This window comes from Lepidochelys olivacea (genome assembly GCF_965140295.1).
Source record: "Lepidochelys olivacea isolate rLepOli2 genome assembly, chromosome: 8".
Lineage (NCBI taxonomy): Eukaryota > Metazoa > Chordata > Testudines > Cheloniidae > Lepidochelys > Lepidochelys olivacea.
In genome coordinates, this window is record NC_140418.1 from 71,019,797 (window position 1) to 71,039,493 (window position 19,697).

A 19,697-nucleotide genomic window follows, 5' to 3' on the forward strand; every position below is an offset into this window, starting at 1 on the left:
CAACTAACTGCTAAGTTATCTGCCAAAAAACTAGAGTTTTCAAGTGCCTAAATATGCCCTGGAATCATGGTTAAAGTCTCCCTCCACCCAAATCTGAAATGGCATCCCTGCCACAAGCCCTCTCCATTTTCACCTTTCAAAAGAAACAGAGTATCAGAGGGGTAGCCATGCTAGTCTGTATCCACAAAAACAACAAGGAGTCCGGTGGCACCTTAAAGACTAATAGGTTTATTCGGGCATAAGCTTTCGTGGGTTAAAAACCCGCTTCTGCAGATGCATGGAGTGAAAATTACAGAAACAGGCATAAATATATTTGGCACGTGAAGAAAAGGTAGTTAACTTACAAGTGGAGAACCAGTGTTGAAGGCCAATTAGGTCAGGGTGGATGTGGTCCACTCCCAATAACTGATGAGGAGGTGTCAATACCAAGAGAGGGGAAATTGCTTTTGTAGTGAGCCAACCACTCCCAATCCCTATTCAAACCCAAATTGATGCTGTTAAGTTTGCAAAAGAATTATAGCTCAGCAGTTTCTCTTTGAAGTCTGTTTTTGAACTTTGTTTGTTGAAGAATGGCTACTTTTAAATCTGTTGTAGAGTGTCCAGGGAGATTGAAGTGTTCTACTGGCTTTTGTATGTTACCATTCCTGATGTCTCATTTGTGTCCATTTATCCTTTTATGTAGAGACTGTCCAGTTTGGCCAATGTACATGGCAGAGGGGCATTGCTGGCACATATCACGTTAGTAGATGTGCAGGTAAATGAGCCTCTGATGGTGTGGCTAGATATGATGGTTTCGCTAGAGTAGATATGAAGACAGAGAAGGCAACAGGGTTTGTTACAGGGGTTGGTTCCTGAGCTAGTGTTTCTGTGGTGTGGTGTGTAGTTGCTGGTGAGTATTTGCTTCAGGTTGGGGGGCTGTCTGTAGGCGAGGATTGGGGGATCGTTTTCCAGGTTAGAAACAGAGCTATGCATAGATTTGCAAAACTGCAAGTGACCCATGAAGAGACAGTGTCAAAACAGCTCTTAGGGTCAATCCACCAACAACCAAAGTTGTTCAGAAGCCCAGTTTTCCCCTCTCAGCATTGCTCCCATAATGATTTTCCCATTTGCTATCAGCAAGTTTGCTTGCCCGTTCTGTTGTGTCCTTGAACTTGCCTTGTTACTAAAGTGAACAATATAGAAGTTATAATTAGCCTGAAGCACCTGTACCTTACATCCAAGTAGTGTTTTAAAATTAATTTCTTTAACTCCATTAGAAGTGGACTTTGCCACGCTGAGAAGAGTTTATTCCTTTGATCACGGATGCACACAACTGCACTTTGATACAAACCTCTGGAGACTCAACCAACCCACCCACATACTTCAATTTTAACTTAGTGAGTACAGGCCGTGATTCTGAGGTATCAGGCACACTCAAATCCCACTAAAGTCAAGGAGTAAGGAGCGCCCTCACCTTCCAAGAGCCACTCAGGACCTCCAAGGATAGAGCTCTCAAGCATTCAAAGGAAAAGCCCACAAGCTCCATCCTCGAGGTTTAAACAGGGCAAGCTTCACCTGATTTCCTCACAGATCTGAAAGGCAGCTCAGGTTCATTGCAGCGAAATGCGTCTCTGGCTGACAAGCACCCAGCCCGCTGCTGCTGCCCAAACACACAACGGGTGCTCAGACCTAAACTGGTTCATGGGCTTGCGTTCACACCGGCCGGTCTGGATGCGAAGCCAGAGGGATGAACTGGACCGCTCCCCACTCAGATCCGTGCTGCTCTTTAACGCTTCAGCAGCCCTCAGATACCATAGCCGTGAGGGATGGACAGATAGACCCACCCCACTGGGTCCTTAGCAGCCCCCCAGGGGGCTGGACTGGCACTAACCTTCGGGGTTGCCACCAGCCCCTCTCCTGCCCGGGGCTGTCCCCGCGCACGGCGTCTCTTACCCCTGCCCCTGCCCGGCTGCGTCTCTCCTCTCGGTTGCCGCGGCCTGCAGACTGGCACCGCCCGCCTGGGGAGGACAGACGAGGGGCCCCAGGGCGTGGCCTGAGCCGGCAGAGCCGCATTCCAGCCGGAGATGCACTGCCCCGCTCGGCCGCTGGGGCCGCAAGGAGCCTCGAGGTGCGGCGCTAGGACTTCCCCAGCAGCCAGCCCAGGGCAGCTTGCGGCGAAGGGTGCAGAGCAGCGCGGCTTACCCGAGCCCAGGCCAGCTCCCACCCCACGCCCGGGGAGGCGGGAACGCCGGGCTGCTGGCCGCAGGGGCAAATGTGTACCAGAGGCCGCCGCTGGGGGGGCAAAGCCTGTAACCTGATAGGACGGGAGGGAGGGAACCAGTCCTCCCCCACCGTGGGAGAAAACTCTCCTGCACCGCCCCCGCGTAGAACCGCCCCCAAGGGTAAAAGCTAGTGGGGAAACCACAGTGCTGGTACAGACGCCCTGGCCTCCAACCAGACCGGGCACCTGTTGCGTTCGTTCCAGAGGGCAGGGGAGAACCCCTCCCTTTCCGCCAGGCAACCCAGCCGGGGACGTAAAGGAAGGGAAGGGATGCCAAGTACTAATGCAATACAAACAAAAGGGAAAACACCCTCAGCTAACCTGGCACCAAAGGACAACGTGCAACCTGGAGGATCATAGAATATCAGGGTTGGAAGGGACCTCAGAAGGTCACCTAGTCCAACCCCCTGCGCAGGACCAATCCCCAATTTTTGCCCCAGATCCCTAAATGGCCCCCTCAAGGATTGAACTCACAACCCTGGGTTAAGGAGGCTCAAACCACCCAGCTATCCCTCCAGCAGAGGCTAGACAATAGGAACCAATGATGAGAAAGGTCATTTTTTTTAACTTGTCAAAACACATTTGTTAGAAGAGTTATGTGCACAAAATTGCTCAATACTAAAGCTAGCAAGTATTTTGATATTTATTACAAACTTAGCAGGAGCTGGACTATACAAAAATGATCTTTAGTCTGACCCTAGTTCCCCTCTTTGCTCCATCTGAGCCAAGTACTTTTATCAAATACTATTAAGGTAATAGGTAAACACTTCAAAATAGAATAGTTGATTAACAGCTATTGACTATGCCAGATTTTTCAGGCACGTATTTTCAGATTGCTAGAAGCTTGCAAAAGGTTTAGGAGTACTGATGTTAGTCAAGATATAGTCTACAATAACTTGATGACAAGAGCTGGATAGACAGTGTTCTGATGGTAGATATTTAAAAGGATAAGCATTCCACTGGACTGTGACAATTGTGTGAATACCTGATAAGAACTAGGCAAGGTTTCCCTGCCCACCTGTTGAGAGTCTAGGGTAACACAGGGAGACTCAAGAAAAGTTTCAGAAAGGTCTAACAGCGTCACTGACTTTTTCAAAACAAAACTTTGAGATTTCATTCCAATTTAGAAATATTGTTTCTGAAATTTCAGAATTTCCCAAGGAAAAGGAATTCCAGTTTCTATCTGCTCCATTAGTGACACTTTGTACATTAGAAGGGCAAACTCAGTTTGCTTAAATCAATTGCTTCAACACAGTTAGAAAGGATTTTTTAAAAAAATCACCTTTATGAATTCACAGTGAAGGGGAAGAGTCCAAATAAAAAACATGAGATATTGAGGCAGGCTCTACATAAGTCAAAACTCTCCACAGTATGAAATTTCCCTTATAGGACATGAAGGGGAATACAATCCATTCCCATGTCTGTGTTTCAATGTGAAGGCCACAATTTTAGGGTATACTAACAACCCCCCCCCCCAACAAAAAACAAAACCCTGCAAGCATTACCACTATCTGTAAAATGTGGGTAAGGATACCTTCTTTGGAGGGGTACCTGTACTTTGAAATCTACTATTACATATATTTAGGTCTACTGTGCTGTTAAAACAGTCTCCATGTCAAAAAGCACATCTTCAGGGTTGGCCTTTCAGCCTAACCCCAAGGATTGAGCCCAATGCTGAGGCCAGGTCAACTCTACAAAGTTTCAGTGGCTGAGCAACGTCACTGGAGAGGTGGCGGGAGGGAGAAATCACACTCCGAACTCAGAGGTATGTTGGCAAAAATCCTTATATTGGCACAGCTTATAGCAGCAGGAATCTTTTTGCTGGCATAGCTTATGACAGTTGGGGAGATTGTTTAACTACACCAGTGAAACAATTCCTGCTGCTGGTATAAGCTGAATCTACATTAAGGGTCTTTGGCAGTATAGCTACACTGAAAACTAGTGTTAGGTTAGACCCACAGCATTTTAGAAACAGCTCAAACTATACGTCGATTATTCAAGTGGGAGAGTGGGGCAACAACCACAACAGAATGGCTGCTGCCTCCCCTGAGGGCATAATATACAAGAATGGGGCATGAGTAGGGCCCTACCAAATTCACAGCCATGAAAAACACATCATGGACCGTGAAATCTGGTCTTTTGGGTACTTTTATCCTAGACTATACAGATTTCACTGAGGGAGACCAGTGTTTCTCAAATTGGGGGTCCTGACCCAAAAGGGAGTTGCAGGAGGTCCACAAGGTTATTATGGGGGGGGGGGTGAGGGGGCATGTCCAGAGTCTTGCTGCCCTTACTTCTGCGCGGACTTCACAGCTGGGCAGCATACCATACCATGCTACCCTTACTTCTGCACTGCTGCTGGGAATGGCTCTGCCTTCAGAGCTGGGCTCCTGGCCAGCAGCTCCCCCTCTCCAGCTGCTCAGCTCTGAAGGCAGCTCTGCCACCAGCAGCAGAAGAGTATCAGTACCGCACCTCCCCCCACAATAACCTTGCGACCTCCCCCACCCACAATTCCTTTTTGGGTCAGGACCCCTAAAATTACAACACAATGACATTTCAGATTTATATCGGTGAAATCATGAAATTTACCACCAGAGATCTTCCTGGTTTAAATATTCTGTTAGTAAGCAATGTGAAATATGCCACTCTGTTGTTCACTTTAAATCAGGGGTGGGCAAACTATGGCCCGCGGGCTGCATCCGGCCCGTCAGGGCTTTGGATCTGGCCTACGGGATTGCCACCCCTGTGGTGCTGCGGGCCCCGCACCGCCCCAGAAGCGGCCGGCACAAAGTCCCTGCGGCCCCTGAGGGAAGGGGGGGGCAGAGGGCTCCACTCAGCCCTCGCCTGCAGGCACTGACCCCCACAGCTCCCATTGGCTGGAAACAGGGAACCGCGGCCAATGGGAGCTTCGGGGGAGGTACCTGCAGGCAAGGGCAGCATGCACAACCCTCTGCCCCTCCCCCAAGGGCTGCAGGGACATGGTGCTGGCCACTTCCAGGAGCAGCACAGGACCAGGGCAGGCAGGGAGCCTGCCTTAGCCCCACTGCCACCCTGGACCCACTCAAGGTAAGCGGCGCCAGGCCAGAGCCCAAACCCCTCCTGCACCCCACACTCCAACTCCCTGCCCTGAGCCCCCTGCCGCACCCCAACCCCCTGCCCTGAGTGCACTCAGCACCCCTCCTTGCATTCCTGCCCTGAGCCCCCTCCTGCACTCTGCACCCCCTCCTCTGCCCCAACTCCTTGCCCTGAGCCCCTTCCTGCACACCGCACACCCTCCCACACCTCATCCCCTTCCCCTGCCCTACATTCATGGCCCAGCATGCAATTTCCCCACCCAGATGTGAGATTCAGGCCAAAAAGTTTGCATGAACATTTAAAGCAGGGATGGACAATTACACACTTATACCATAAACTCAAACGAGAATTAGTACTTTGTTTTCCATGATGAAATAGGTTTTGTGCATCTCCACACCCACTGACTACTGCAATAGGTGTAATTAGCTGTGCTTTCTCTCCCTGAGAGAAATCTAAGATCCCTCTCTTGTGAAAATCTTTGTCTTAATAGAAACCGATCAACTAAAATTGATATTTTATTGTGTACCTTTGCAGTGAAACAATGTTAACAGATACATTGTAAAGTCAAAATATAAGCATGCTGCAAAGGCAAGAGTAATGGGGATAAGAATAAGGTTATGGCAGCCTTAACGTATTCCTATGTACTGACAGTTTCATATAATAATTTTTTATTAATGCATTCACTCCAGACCTACAGTATATCTGTTGGAAAATGGTGTTTCATAAATATCACTTTGCAGTTTAAACAGAGGTCACATGCAAGGAATAATGTAAGAATGGGACCACTTATGAATGGATGACTGGAATCTTGAAAACACTCAGTGCTGCAAAAGTAATTCTACTCAGCCTAGCCATAGATCCTGCAAAAAGAGCAAGAAAAGAGTTTCCCCACAGAACCCCTTTGCAGGCTGTAATATGTTCATGGTCTCCTTATACCACCCTCCACCCCCCCAAAAAAGTGACAGGTAAATACTCTCGGAAGCAAATGATCATTTGTGCTATCTTTTAGAAGAACTGAGAAGTATAGTTAAATAAACCACTGCACAGCCTCTATCAGGATAGAGTTCACGGTTTGGGAAATATTCAAGAAAGGAAGTACATTTACTGGACAATGCCTAAAGGCGATTCAATTAAGTCTGCGTAGATAACTCAAAAAAAAAAAAAAGTCCTCTTGATATTTAGTTTCAATCAGGAACCAAAACTGTGAGGTTCTCATCAACCTTAAAAAGGGATTCTGGCTCCATTCCCCACTGGCCTTTGCTTCTCCACTTCTCTTTTAGAGCTTACTAAATGGAGATCGTGACTTTTACCTCACAAAGTTTTGGAAAACCATCTTTGTGATGGGCTCAGAAATAAGGCTGAAATGCAAGCTAACAAACCAATGGCACATGTTTCATGTAGTCTTATTTCTATTTATCTGTGATTTAGGATTTGAATCCAAAGTTTCTACATATTAAAAAGACGAGTTAATAATTGTGCTCTTTTGAAAAACTATCTGTAACTGGACACCGATTCATACACAGTAATATGATTTGACTATTTGTACAATACTTCCTGGATTCTCACATTCTAGCAGAAGTTATGATATAAATTATAAAGAAAACTGTCTCCCAATTTAGCTTAATTACCTTATAGTAATCTTGCTTAGTTTCAGGGTAAGACCTCAGAAGGTCATCTGAATTAAAAATCAAAAGTGAAATTAGTTTCGACCAACTACACAATTCCTACACTTCATTTTAGTGGAAATCATCTTTTCTTTAGATCAAAAGCTTATGTGACTGGGTATTTTCTTCCTTGGCAAAAGAACTTGAAGTTGAACACTTCATTGACCATTTGAGACTTCACACAGCAAGGTACATGGTGAAGATTTGTCCATTAAAGAGTTTTACAACAGGGTATGTTACAGACTGCTATCCTCATTGTTTTTTGGTAATTTGTAATAGTGTTGTTTCATCTTAGATATTTGGATTCAGACTTAAAGCACTTAAGCACATAAGCATCACAGGTCATCATTAGCTGCATATAAATATCTAGCTATGCGTGAAAAAAGTGAACTACAGAATGATGCTTTATATCTTCAGCTTAAACAATGGCAATAAGCAGTTCATTTCTGTTAAGTAAGAGGATTTCAGGATTTGCAAACAGCAGCAACAATTGTAAAAAAGATTTGCCATTAACAGTTTAAGATTTAAAACTTACTGTTGGGGAACTACAGTGACAAAGAAAGAAAAACACAATTTTGTTATACTTTTATTTTATGCTGTTCACAGACAAATGAATTACATTTTTCTAAATTCAGTAGTTGCTATGCTAGACTCAGTCTTTTCATTTTATATTACAACATGCAGTACTAGAATGAGTCCTTGTTTTAAAGATTCTCAAAATTATCCATTTTTGATCAGTAAAAACCTATTAAATGAATGAAAACAGATTAGAAATAATGCACATTACTTGAATTGACAAAAAAAGATCTGGTGAAGCAATGCTAGTAGTTTCTGCTCTATAGCATACAGACCAAGAAACAGATTGGTACATGGCAGAGGTACAGAGTTCCCACTCAGTTTACCTACAAAAATAAGAATTTTACTGACCATGTAAGTTTTACAGTATATTATACCATGGTGTTAGTATCACTATGGTTCAGGATCAGTCAACATTTCTAAATTACAGCCAACTATTTTTAAAGGTGTTTGTAACTTGGTTGTATACAGGTTTACTTGGTGCTGAAGCCCAACATACAAAATAAAATATTAGATCAACAGTTCTTCTCTCTTCCCTCCACCCTCCAAAATTAAATGTAAGTCATAAACTAGCTATTTTAAATGTGTTCAGAGGAAAATTCAAGAAATGTTGCCTATGACTTCCTCACTTTATTCTTAAATTGTCCAGTCTGACCAAAAGCATTGAAAGTGTTTGAGATCAAAGCTAGAAGGGGTGAGTAGTAATTTAAAATCTAAATTTTCTTGTTTCCATGGGCAAAACCAGCCCATAATATAGAATTTTACCTACTTTATTCTTAAAAGTAGGTATGTCACTAGAATTACATTCAGTTAATCAGTGCAGAAGTAGCATTTTAAACATGCATCTATTCGCAAAATTCATAATTAGCATAATGTATATATCTGTGTACATCTCTGTAATTTCTCTTTTTAAATATTTTAATTAAGTTAAAAATAAACTAGCAATGAGAAATGTGTATTATGTTCACGTCAACAGTGCAATTCACAAAACTTTTTAAAGTTAGCCTTGATAAAATGGAAGTTTTGAAGCAAAATTTCTCCCGAATATTTCTTACATTTAGAGATTGTTATTGCAGTCAATATAATCCCAATCTATTTATAACAATCATAGCTCTTCAAACTTTTCCAATTTCAAGATAGCTTTAATGAATAAATCCCACCTCCCCCTCACCCAAGTTAACCCACTGTACACTTTCCAATTTTAACCACAGTAATGAATAGCTAAGCTAGAAATAAACCCATAATTTTATGGGAAAGCAGTAACTTCTTATGTTCCTTATGTATCATTATTAAATGTTTCAAAAATAAAACTGTCTGAATTTTCTCAAATGCACACAGAAACACATAAAATGGCATGCTGATTTATGAAGGCATATAAATTTTCCTTTACTGGGTTGTTGCTGACTTTTCAACAAATACAGTTAGTCAAAAAACTGTACTCAAGAACCAAAATAATCTGGATCCTAATTTTGAAATCCTGATTACTAAAGTTATAAAGAATTAGCTATTCTTTAAACAGAACAATGAATCATTTTCCTTTCAACTTATGTTTTTGTCCCATCTCTTATGCAAATCTGTCAGGCTAGATGACAAAGTTTCCTAAGGAATCCATTTCAAACAGCTCACAACCGAAGCACTAAAGAAAATCTGAACAAGATAAATTTCCTTTAAGCATCACTTCCAATTATTTGAACCCATAATAAGGAAAGTCAATTATATAAAAATTTAAGAACACACTAATAATACAGAGTGACCTATATTACTAAACTATGAGTTCTATTCAACTAAAAACTCTGTATGGGGAAAGCATGATATTACCTCATGTATCCAAACTACCACGTCACACACATAAAACACAGTGGTTAGATTAAAAAAAGTGAATATGACTAAGTGATCTGAGTAGTGCAACTGTAACCAATGAAGTACCATAAATTTAAATGATAACCTGAACAAAACTAAACTCTGGCTTCTATAAAATAAATCTCTGAAATCCATCACAAATAAAACTGCACTGGACTTTTATCTTTAGTCCACTTGCCTAAATGCTTCTCTCAGCAGTTTGTTCTTAAATATACCTATAACTGTATATTCTCATGAAGTAGGTAGGTATGTGCCAACACCAAATTTTAAATGCGTTGGGCAAATTTTAAAACATGACTGTAAAATATATATGAATGGCAGAATAATAATAAGTAGGGCAGGTTTGTATTTTCAATCTGTATTGTCAGTCCATTTCTTCTACAACGCAGTGCTGTACTTCCTTCTGTGATGTTGAGGACATTACTAGTCAATCTAACTGTTGTCTATTCATTACTTTAAGGACCAGCAGAAGATTCAAATGGATACATTTCCCACCCCACCCACACACCCCAATTTTTGAAAAGGTTGGGTTGAGATCAGGTAAAGGTATTTATTTGTGTGTCTATATATTACAGAACAAATACTCTTATGGAAGTAACATTCAAGGGAAGAAAAGCAACAGGCAGCTGTCAGTACCCTTGCTCTTATTAGCAACACATCGAGAGACTTTGGAATCAGACTGCCCCCTTTCTGCAACTGGAGTGAAACCCTGACCCCGCTGAAGTCAAAAGGAGTTTTTCAGTTGACTTCAGTAGAGCCAGAATTTCACCCCCAGTGAAGAAGATTACTTGAAGCAAGGGCTGAAATAAATTTACAATTCTTTCAAATTCATCATTAAGCCAGCACCCAACTCTGTAGGCTCCTGGATCCTGATATACGTACAGGACATTGCATGATAAAGTGTTTCTTCTGGTTTCCTACTGGTAGAACACATTTGTTGACAGATGTACATTATTTTAAGCCAAATTAAATTAAAGAAATAAAATTTGGCATATGGTCCACAACACAAAAAATAACCTATTAAGTATCTCACACAGGATACATCCACATCATTGCTCAGAATTACTGTCCTCAAATTTCATTTAAAGTTTGTGAAGATATTAATTTACTACCATTATCTGTGAAGAGTGAAAACTTTATTTTTTTAATGGAGTGTTCAATTGAACATGGAAGAGAAGAAATTGTTAGGAAAAGTCACACAGTTCAGCACAGAGGGACAAAACACTAATGAAAGTGCAATCTATGAAATGCACGACTGCAGCAGAAAACACATCATACTACCTACAGTACAATCTATTCTCCCCCATGATGAGAGTGCATAGCATCTATTGACTAACAGAAAATATGGAAAAGAGAACCCCATGAGTTTAAACTCAGATTTTTGGAACCACTTGGCATTCATATTCTAATTTGGAACCAGACTATTCTTCTAACATCTTGCTATACGGGGATATAGTTTAATTTAGTATGTGTACAAATCAAAAGCTATTTTAAATGCATTTGTGTACATTCTCCAAGTTGCTGCTTTATAAGTTTTTCTGTATCAAGTGTATGTGTGTATATATTTTCATACTAATGACTTCATTTTCAGAAGTGCTGACAGCACCCTTAAATACCTCTTCCGTAAATGGGAGATACAGATACTAAGCACCTTTGAAAAAAATCAGACCATAGTTTTTTAAATAACTGTGCAAAACATTTTCATTATAGTATGAGCAAACTTTTCATTTGTACTTTTTGAATACAAGCGCATAGCAAATTTTACCGAGCAATCAAAGCCAACTTTTACAAGTCATAAAGAACCTCAAGGATAACAGCAATTGACCAGGCTTGTGATTCACAGCTGAATGGACAATATTGCCCATTTTCATTGGTCAGCTCTGGAAGCCCCTTCCAGGATGACCTGGCCCAATAAATAAATAAATAAAAATTAAAAATCCCAGCATAAAATATGATTAATGCTATATTTCATAACAAATTAAAAGAACATTTCTCTTTTATGATTATACTTCTAACACGTTTTTAAAGTATGAGTCAATTAAGCCAAGTGTACAAAAGAAGAAATACCGAACACAATGAAAATATTACAAAAGCATTAAAGTGGTGAAATAAAAATAAGAGAGCATTAACATATGACAAGACACATCATAATACTGAAACATGTGTATGTTGCAGGAGCTTCCTGAGACTCCACGCAGGGGAGCCTTCAATAACCTGAGAAGTACAGGTATCTTTGCAGTGCAACTTTATTACCTTTTGAAAGTAATAATACTGAAATAATGCAATCAGCATGGTTTTGTGAACGTGCACAAGGTTCTTACCAGCCTGACTGGGTTTTTTTTAAATCCATGCTATTTATGAAATTGTATTTCAAGCCATTTTAAGATTTCCAAATTAAATGGTAAGTCTAGTTGTTTTAAATAAACTTATATTTTTCATTTCTACCTTCAGTTTTTCATTAACTGAATGAAAAAGTATCTGGGAACACAAGAGAAATGTTGAGAGCTGCTATTAGACATTAAAGATAACACAGGAAAATAAAACTACAGATTGCCAATCACAGACATCCCAAGGCCACAAGTTTCGGCACTACCAATTTTACTTTTTGTTTGGTCATTGTATTTTGAGGCTGAGGATGGTGCTGTTCCTTTTGGCCTTTCATCTGCAATGGATACCAGCCGAAAGCTATGATGAATTAACCATTCCTACAAATTCCTAACACTAGATTTCTCAAGTGCTATTCCTATGTAACCTAACTGCCATCATGATGCTATGAAAAAAACCTGCTAGGCCTCAGCTAATTTGGTCCCAATGTGAAAAATTGCTTCCTTCTCCCTAACACAGGCAATTGGTCAGACCCACAGCATCCTCAAACACAGTTCTTATACTACTATATAACTACTATATGCTTCAATATAACTAAAGGAAGGAAGAGTGGGTTCAAATAAAATTGAGTTAGAGGCTTGAGAAACCCCATGCAAGGGTTTAAATTGATAATGCTGGGGAACAAGGAGTCAGCTGGCTCCCATCTCCCTTTGGCTGGCCAATGGGTGGCAGAGCACACATTGGGAGGCAGAACACTCTCTCCTTTTATTCTAAAGCTGTCCAGAATGTTGCAGGTCCAATCAAGTCTCCCACCCATTGAACTGGGTGGGTTGCATATTGAAGGATCTCTGTTTATCTAGAAATGCTTTGGGAAGGGTGAAAATGGGAATTATTCAGAATTATAGTGGAGAAGAACAAGTGTATAGAGGAAAAAATATTGCAGGAAGAACAGGGAAAACTCAACAGTGGACAAGAGAACAAAAGGCAAGGGGTGGGGGAGATTAGGGAAGGCCATATACACTGTAGGGGAGTAAATGCCTCTGTTTTCTTAATGAAGTAATATTTCCATTGTGCAGTGAAGTGATTAGTTTCTGAAATGCAGTTCTATAGTAATGATTAATTGGCACATTCATGTGACCTACCCAGTCAACTTCAGAAGTTATGTATTCCCATTTTATACAATTTAACGGTTATTTCCTTACATTATTTAACCTGTTGCGATCAGCCCTCAAACTCATCATCATCAAACTCTTGAAAAATATTGATATTTAGAATTTTTGAAAGTACACATCCATATTTTTTCTTCTGCATCACATTTTTTGTAAGTGGTCTAGCAATTTAGACCTCAAATTCTGTTTTCTCTTAATAAATATTTTCTATTTATTCTTCTCCATGACTGATTTTAAAATTGTTCACTCACTTTGTGATAGGGCAGATATTAAATATTTCAGAGGTTAAAAAAAGGCAGTAATGTTTAGCCTATGTTGAAGGCTGCTGTAGGACTTAAATGGCACTCTGCATAGTGGTGACTTTTACACTTAGAAAACACCAAATCACTGGTGCTTTTTTGTAGGTCTTAAATGCTCAAACTCATTTTTTGAACAAAATTTGTGTGTGTCTTGCATCTTTTATATGCAATGCAATACATTGGACACCACTAGTTTGGATTAATATTTTAACTGTATGATGACCTACCTCTCAAGATGAACATAATGGCGAGAAAGAACATTCTTAATCAAAAACACAGTCTTTGCGTACATCTCTGGACCAATTAACCTGGAAAAGTACAACTTTGCACGAAGGAAATATCCAATAGGCCAGAGCCATTCCTAAACAAAAAGATGTAAGAGATAGTATGTTAGCTATCAATTTGAGATATCAACAAATTTTAATTTAATGTGAAACTCAGGAATTTTAGCGCTTACAGGTCCTTGATGGTAATTAAAACCTTTGGCAACATTGTAGTTGTCACTGTCCAGGGCATTATCATATACTCCACAGTAAACCATATCACTGTAAGGAAGTACAGGATTTAGACAAAGCAACAAGTTAAATAAAATATATGCAATGCATTAGAGAAATAACTCAAAATAATATGAATTCACATGGTTAGATTGTACTCAGCACGGCACAAGGGCACAGTAAGGAAGGACCATTATATATCTTGGCCCTAACAAGATTATAGCATTAATATTCTTCAGTGGTTAGTTTATGCAAGGCCTATTGTATTAATACAATGAACTACAGAGCTGTAAGTGTAGAACTCTATGTTCAGTCCATAACTATAGTATTTTGGTCACAATTCTGTCATAACTTATGCTCAAAATTCTATGTGCTGCCTTTTTTCAAACTAATACTAGCCAGTTTTATTAGAAGTTTTTGAAAATTTAATGACCAGCTTCTAAAGGGAGCAAGATAGTGAATAAAATGGTACTTTTGTAAATAACTAAATGAATCTGAACTGGATTTAGAACAGCTAAATAATCTTGACTAAAATAAATATATTATATACTGTAATTAGCTAGTGCAGTTCTTGAGGTATTCTTAACGAAACGTATCACAGTGAACTTCTTACTGTTAATCTTGTTGCATGATTAAAACTATGCATAGTACACATAACAATCTCTAATATGCTTACTCTGGATCCAATGTTTTCATGCCCAGTGGACCAAGCAGCTTTTCCTCTGCTATCTCAAGTGCTTTCCAAGCTTTCTCAGGACTGAATATCTCAGGGGCCTGGCACAATTAACAGATTTAACCAATGAACTTTGCATTTAAAAAATAGTATTGTTTTATGAAATCAACAAACTGCATAGTTCACATCAAACATTTCTATTACTTTTCAATATGCTCACAGAGAGAGCTACAGCCCTTTATAATAGATTTAAAATGTATCACGATTTCTCACAAATTCCATAAAGAGATTAAACAAAACAAAACAAAAAATGGCAATTTTCAATTAGCATCCTGCAAATACATCTTCAATATAGGAAGTGCCTTTTTATATTTATCCTAATGACACATTGGTTAGCAGGCCCAAACATAATTAGGTTAGTCCTTTGGAAGAGGTTCTAGATGGGCCAATTCTGAAAGTTTATTAAAGAAAAATCCACTACTCTATTAAAGATACAAGTGCATTCCAAGTAATTCCTGGTTTACCCCATGCAAATGAACCCCCTCATGCAAGTTTAGTTCAATTCAATCAAAATAGTTAAAGGAGCTGTGACTTTGAACATGTTTTTCCACTCACCACAACCATTGCTATACTAAAATTTGGCCTGAGCTGGTAGTCGCACCATGGACTTGAAGCTCCATAGCTGTCCTTGTATATGCCACGCTTGTGAACCAGATTTGGATGTTTTTCACTAGGATCTCCTGGGTTCTCAGAAACAAAGAACAGCTTTTCAAAGTGCCCTTGAATCTTCCTGTTCCACTCATCATATGTGATGGTTTCCTTTTTTCCTGAAAAATGTTAATATACAGGATTTGTTTTCTGGCAATAAATCTACTCCTCTCCTTAGTTTTATAAATATTATTGACTATTGCATACTTGAAGTCTTAAGAGACTTCTACAGCTGCCGATAAAATAAGGAATGGCCATTATAACAATGTGTAGATTACTATAAACGTGAAAACTGAAGGTTATGCCAATGGCCCCCAAAATGCTTTCAAGGATTTGCAGGCTATCTAGATTCAAGAGCTGGCGTGGGAAATTCTTTTCCCTTTTCCCAAGATAGTGTGAACTGAAATCTCATCAATATTGGGAATAAAACAGTATTAGGAGAGTAGATTTTAAACATGGCTTAATACTGGTTCAGGCCCAAAGGGTTTGCCTGGTTAGTCTGGATGGGGAGTAGCCATTTTAATAAATGGTGTAGTTAAACCAGGCTCTACTAGTTAGGTTGCAGTCTAGCATATATTATGCCTCATCCAGACTAACCAGAAAATATAGTGTTTAAACTGTTACTATGAACTAGTTTTTAAATAGAATTTTAAAAATACAGTTCAGTTTTTTTAAACTGTTGCATCAAGATGGACAAGAGCTAAGTGAATCCAAGGCCAGGGGTTGGGAGGGAGTAAATGTTGTATTTTTTGCTGAAAAATGAGATGTAGAAGATCTTGTTTTATATCTGTTTATGCCTAGTCTGTCTTCCTCTGGGATGTGATTTAAACATAGACCAACTATGAATTTATCAGATCTGCTTGGTTTTTTAGGTTGGGTTTTCTCCTTAGGTGAAAACTAAAAGTAGTAGCCTCTGTTATATATAACAATTGTTAAACTGCTCTGTGAATAAATCTGTAGTTTTTCAGGACACATTTTGACAGGGCAGCAGACTACTACTTTTACAACAACTAGCATAGATACCTGTCAATATTTGAGAGACTCCTTAAGGTTAAGTATTTATCATTTTCCCACCCTTATCCCTCTAAAAAGCTCAGTTCAATGAAGCTAAAAGGTTTTCCTATTCTCCACAGATATCTCTTTTAAAGCCTTTCAGTGCTGACTGGTACCCACCGCAAATTGACTAAACAATAGATTAGCAGGGTGCATTTGATTTAAATCACTAGTCAGGAAGACTCAATTTAAATCATGGATTTTACATAAAAGTGCATTCTTGTTGGTTGTTATAACCTTAATACATATTCTTCAAAACTCAAGAGAGATGTAGGTTCCATTTTTAGAAGGTAAACACTATACATTTTTAAGTGACTTATTTTGAAAACTTTTCAGATTAATTTTACAGGTATATCAGAAAATGAATGATTGTTTGGTTATTTCATTAAACAAAGGTAATTGAAGCAGATATTTATGAAGTCACTGGGAAGTGAACTAGCTCCAATTCAACAGATTAATCATTAATATTTGGAGGATTTTCTTGCCATGCTGTATTAGGAGGAGAACATCACCAGACATTTAAATTGTTTTATTTAAATTAAAACAACAATGTTATGTAGGTCTAGATTTTTTTTCTTCAACAGCAAACATATTTTAACAAAAGAAGCATGTGAATTTTTGAATTTAGTTAAACATTCAAGTTTTTTAGAATCAGGTTTTTGTTAAAATTGTTTTTAACTAAAACTAGTTTAAAATGTTTAAAAAAAATTAAAATCGACTGTCAGCCAGGTCAACACGAGAAACTTAAAATATTGGCTTCTGCAGCTAACTAGGTCATCTTCACCTTCATTTTCCTGTTTATTCATAATCTGGAAAAGGAAAACAAGCTTTCCTGCTTTTTCAGGTCCCAAACGTTTTCTCAATTTGGAATGAAGTAGTCCAAAGGAAGAAAATATTCTTTCTACACTGGCAGAAGAAGCTACTGCTGTTAAAAGTGAGATCATCACTTCAACAGTCTCTGAATCCAAGTGCTTAAGTGACTTCCACCAGTTCACTGGTGTGACTTTCTTTAAAACATCATCAGCAAACACATATTTCTTGAATGGTTCACCGTTAGCTCTGAAGATTATTATAGTTGGCATTATGGAGGGATGATTGCTGGATGTCCAGGTTATAGCCAACTCCTCTTCTTCAGCAGCTAAGGTTTGACCCTGGTACCGAGTACTGAGACTATTTGCAAGAAAATGAGCTGCATATAGTGCTTGTCCCATTCATTTTTTTTAATGCTTGTAATTTAACTCTATCATTGCATATTTCTCTTTTTAAGATCTCATGCGGTTCCTTCCAAATTTCAACAGCATCAGCAATAAAACAGCTATTTCCCTGCATTGTGTTCAAGGCTACAGAAATAGGCTTCAGGGTACTCAGCATGTGTTTTTCTCTTAAGCCCAATGTTGAGAACTTTGGCTGACAGTGCCATCTATTTTTTCACGATTTTGTTCTCAAACTGTCATCAGATTAGGCCAGTTCTTGATATAGTGCTCAAAACAGTCCACTACTGAGTTCCATCACACGTCTTGTGGGAGAGTTAGCTTGGTTCCTTCCACTTTTTTCAGAGCAGCTGCTGCAAAGTATTTTGCAATTTCAGCAACATTCACCTCTATTTCTGGAACACTGAAGACTTTGGCTAGGAGGTGCATCAAATGAGCACTGCAACCGTATGTTATTAGCTTGGGACTCTCTTCACTCTCTTCTAAATAATTTCTTCTCATCTTGGATACATTTGCAGCATTGTCTGTGACCAAGCACGTACTAGACATTTGATCCCCCCCCCCCCCAGTTTGTTATAGCTTTTACTGCTACTTCTTTTAAGTATTCTGCTGTGTGTGTATTTCCTGATGTATCAATTGTTTCTGTAAGGAAGACATTCCCTTATTCTGTTGTCACACAAGCACATACAAAAGTATCATTGTGGACATTGCTCCACACATCAAGACTCAGGTTAACAAATTTTACCCTCTAGACCTTTTGCACACTGCTCAAATTTCTCTTTCATACACTTCATCCAGCAATTTGCCTGTGACATCTGCTCTGTTGGGTGGACTGTATCCTGGTCTGAATGACTGAACCATGTTAACGAAGTGTGGATTCTCAATCATACGGAAAGGAGAGTTTGTTGCATAAACAAACTGGGCAATTTTTTCATCAATTACCTCTTTTTGTAATCTGCTGGTTCTTATCACAAACTTATCTATGGTTGTTTCTGGATGATGGAGATTTTTTCTCCTTTTTGCTGCAGGTGATATATTGTGGCTATGTGACATACATAATGTGACTGAAACACTATCATTGGCAGATAACTCTGAAATTATAGAAAATTTTCAAAGAAGTATTTTTATGCTTTCTCCCATGCTGCTCTTTATGCTTGGGAGGAGCTCCCTGTAATCATCTGTAAAGCCACTTCACTGTTCTCCTTCAAATATCTTTTCTTTATCCTCCTGCTATCTTAGGTGCATAGGGCATCCACCAGTTTCCGCCATTTAATTTAATCTTCATTGGCCTGTTCAGGCTTCTGAGAGTCACGTTGATGGATTTGGCTTCTCTCTCTCCATTGTTCCATGTAACATTTCTCCAAGTTGTCCTCTTCTCTTTCCAGATAGTGTCCATATTATCACTTGACATGGAAGTTGTGTTGGTGACATCCTTAAAGCGTTTCCTAAATATCACCATCATTGTCTTCTTACCACGTCTGATACTTTACATTAGAAATTCTAAGGAAAACAAATTCAGTGTTGCAAGAAACTCTTTTCACTGAACTCTGAAGATATACTAAAGTAAATGTCTGCAAAAGGAGTTGATCTTATCAATTTCTACTGTAGATTTCCATGACTCTGCTCCATAAAGGAGGACAGACATGAAGCCAGCATTAAACATCTGTATTTTTCTGTTAGTGGCAATCATACTACTTTTCCAAATCTTTTCAAAAGTTTATTAAAGTTGCCTTCTGCTCTTAATATTCAGTGCTTGACATCTAGCATGGTGCCACCATCACTGGACTTCTTACTCCCTAGACATATAAAATGACTTACTTCTAGTGTTACCCTATCTACTCTGGTTGCTTTTGGGACATCAATAGCCATTTATTTTCTGTTCCCCTTGTTGCTGAACAAACCAGCTTGCTTTTTGCTGTATCTGCCAAAAGCTAGGACTTTTCTTCCTTTAAGCAATGTATTAAACAAATATCTAATTGCACTATCATTTTTAGAGTCTCTTAAAAAAGAGTATATAAAACACTAACATTAGAAATCAAATGTTATGATTTAAATTCTGTACTGACTTAAACCGGTACAATCCCACTTAACAGCTGATCTTTTTCTACATGTACTACATATAATCACTTGCAAAAACACTGCGTATCTAAGAGCCATTCCAAAAATAAATACAAAATGGAGGCACAAGTCTTTGGGGGGACATAGGAATTTTAACCAGTGTTTCCTCTAATTTTTCCTTACGCATGTGCGGAATGACTGGTTATTTGCACCAATATGGAGGTGATGGGTGACACACCACCTTCATATTGGTGCACATAACAAAATTCATG

General features: G+C 39.3%; 2 protein-coding genes across 7 annotated transcripts in view; both read right to left on the reverse strand.

Annotated features, from left to right (window-relative positions):
* Positions 1 to 2,182, reverse strand: part of LOC311525430 (putative ferric-chelate reductase 1) — a 50,926-nt gene extending 48,744 nt beyond the window's left edge. For 2 of the 5 annotated variants that reach the window (XM_084637570.1, XM_084637569.1), the window contains exon 1: positions 1,933 to 2,181. In XM_084637570.1, the coding sequence (XP_084493696.1) occupies positions 1,933 to 2,052 (120 nt within the window). In that variant the 5' untranslated portion in view covers positions 2,053 to 2,181. Of the gene's footprint in view, positions 1 to 1,870 lie in introns of all 5 variants that reach the window. The other 3 variants (XM_084637573.1, XM_084637572.1, XM_084637571.1) reach the window with 3 other exon arrangements.
* Positions 2,183 to 8,522: 6,340 nt separating this feature from the next.
* AGL (amylo-alpha-1,6-glucosidase and 4-alpha-glucanotransferase) overlaps positions 8,523 to 19,697 on the reverse strand; it is a 56,067-nt gene continuing 44,892 nt past the window's right edge. For both annotated transcript variants that reach the window (XM_084635747.1, XM_084635748.1), the window contains exons 30-34: positions 15,011 to 15,222; positions 14,399 to 14,496; positions 13,686 to 13,773; positions 13,456 to 13,589; positions 8,523 to 11,338 (exon numbers count right to left, since the gene is read on the reverse strand). In XM_084635747.1, the coding sequence (XP_084491873.1) occupies positions 11,221 to 11,338; positions 13,456 to 13,589; positions 13,686 to 13,773; positions 14,399 to 14,496; positions 15,011 to 15,222 (650 nt within the window). In that variant the 3' untranslated portion in view covers positions 8,523 to 11,220. The remainder of the gene's footprint in view (positions 11,339 to 13,455; positions 13,590 to 13,685; positions 13,774 to 14,398; positions 14,497 to 15,010; positions 15,223 to 19,697) is intronic.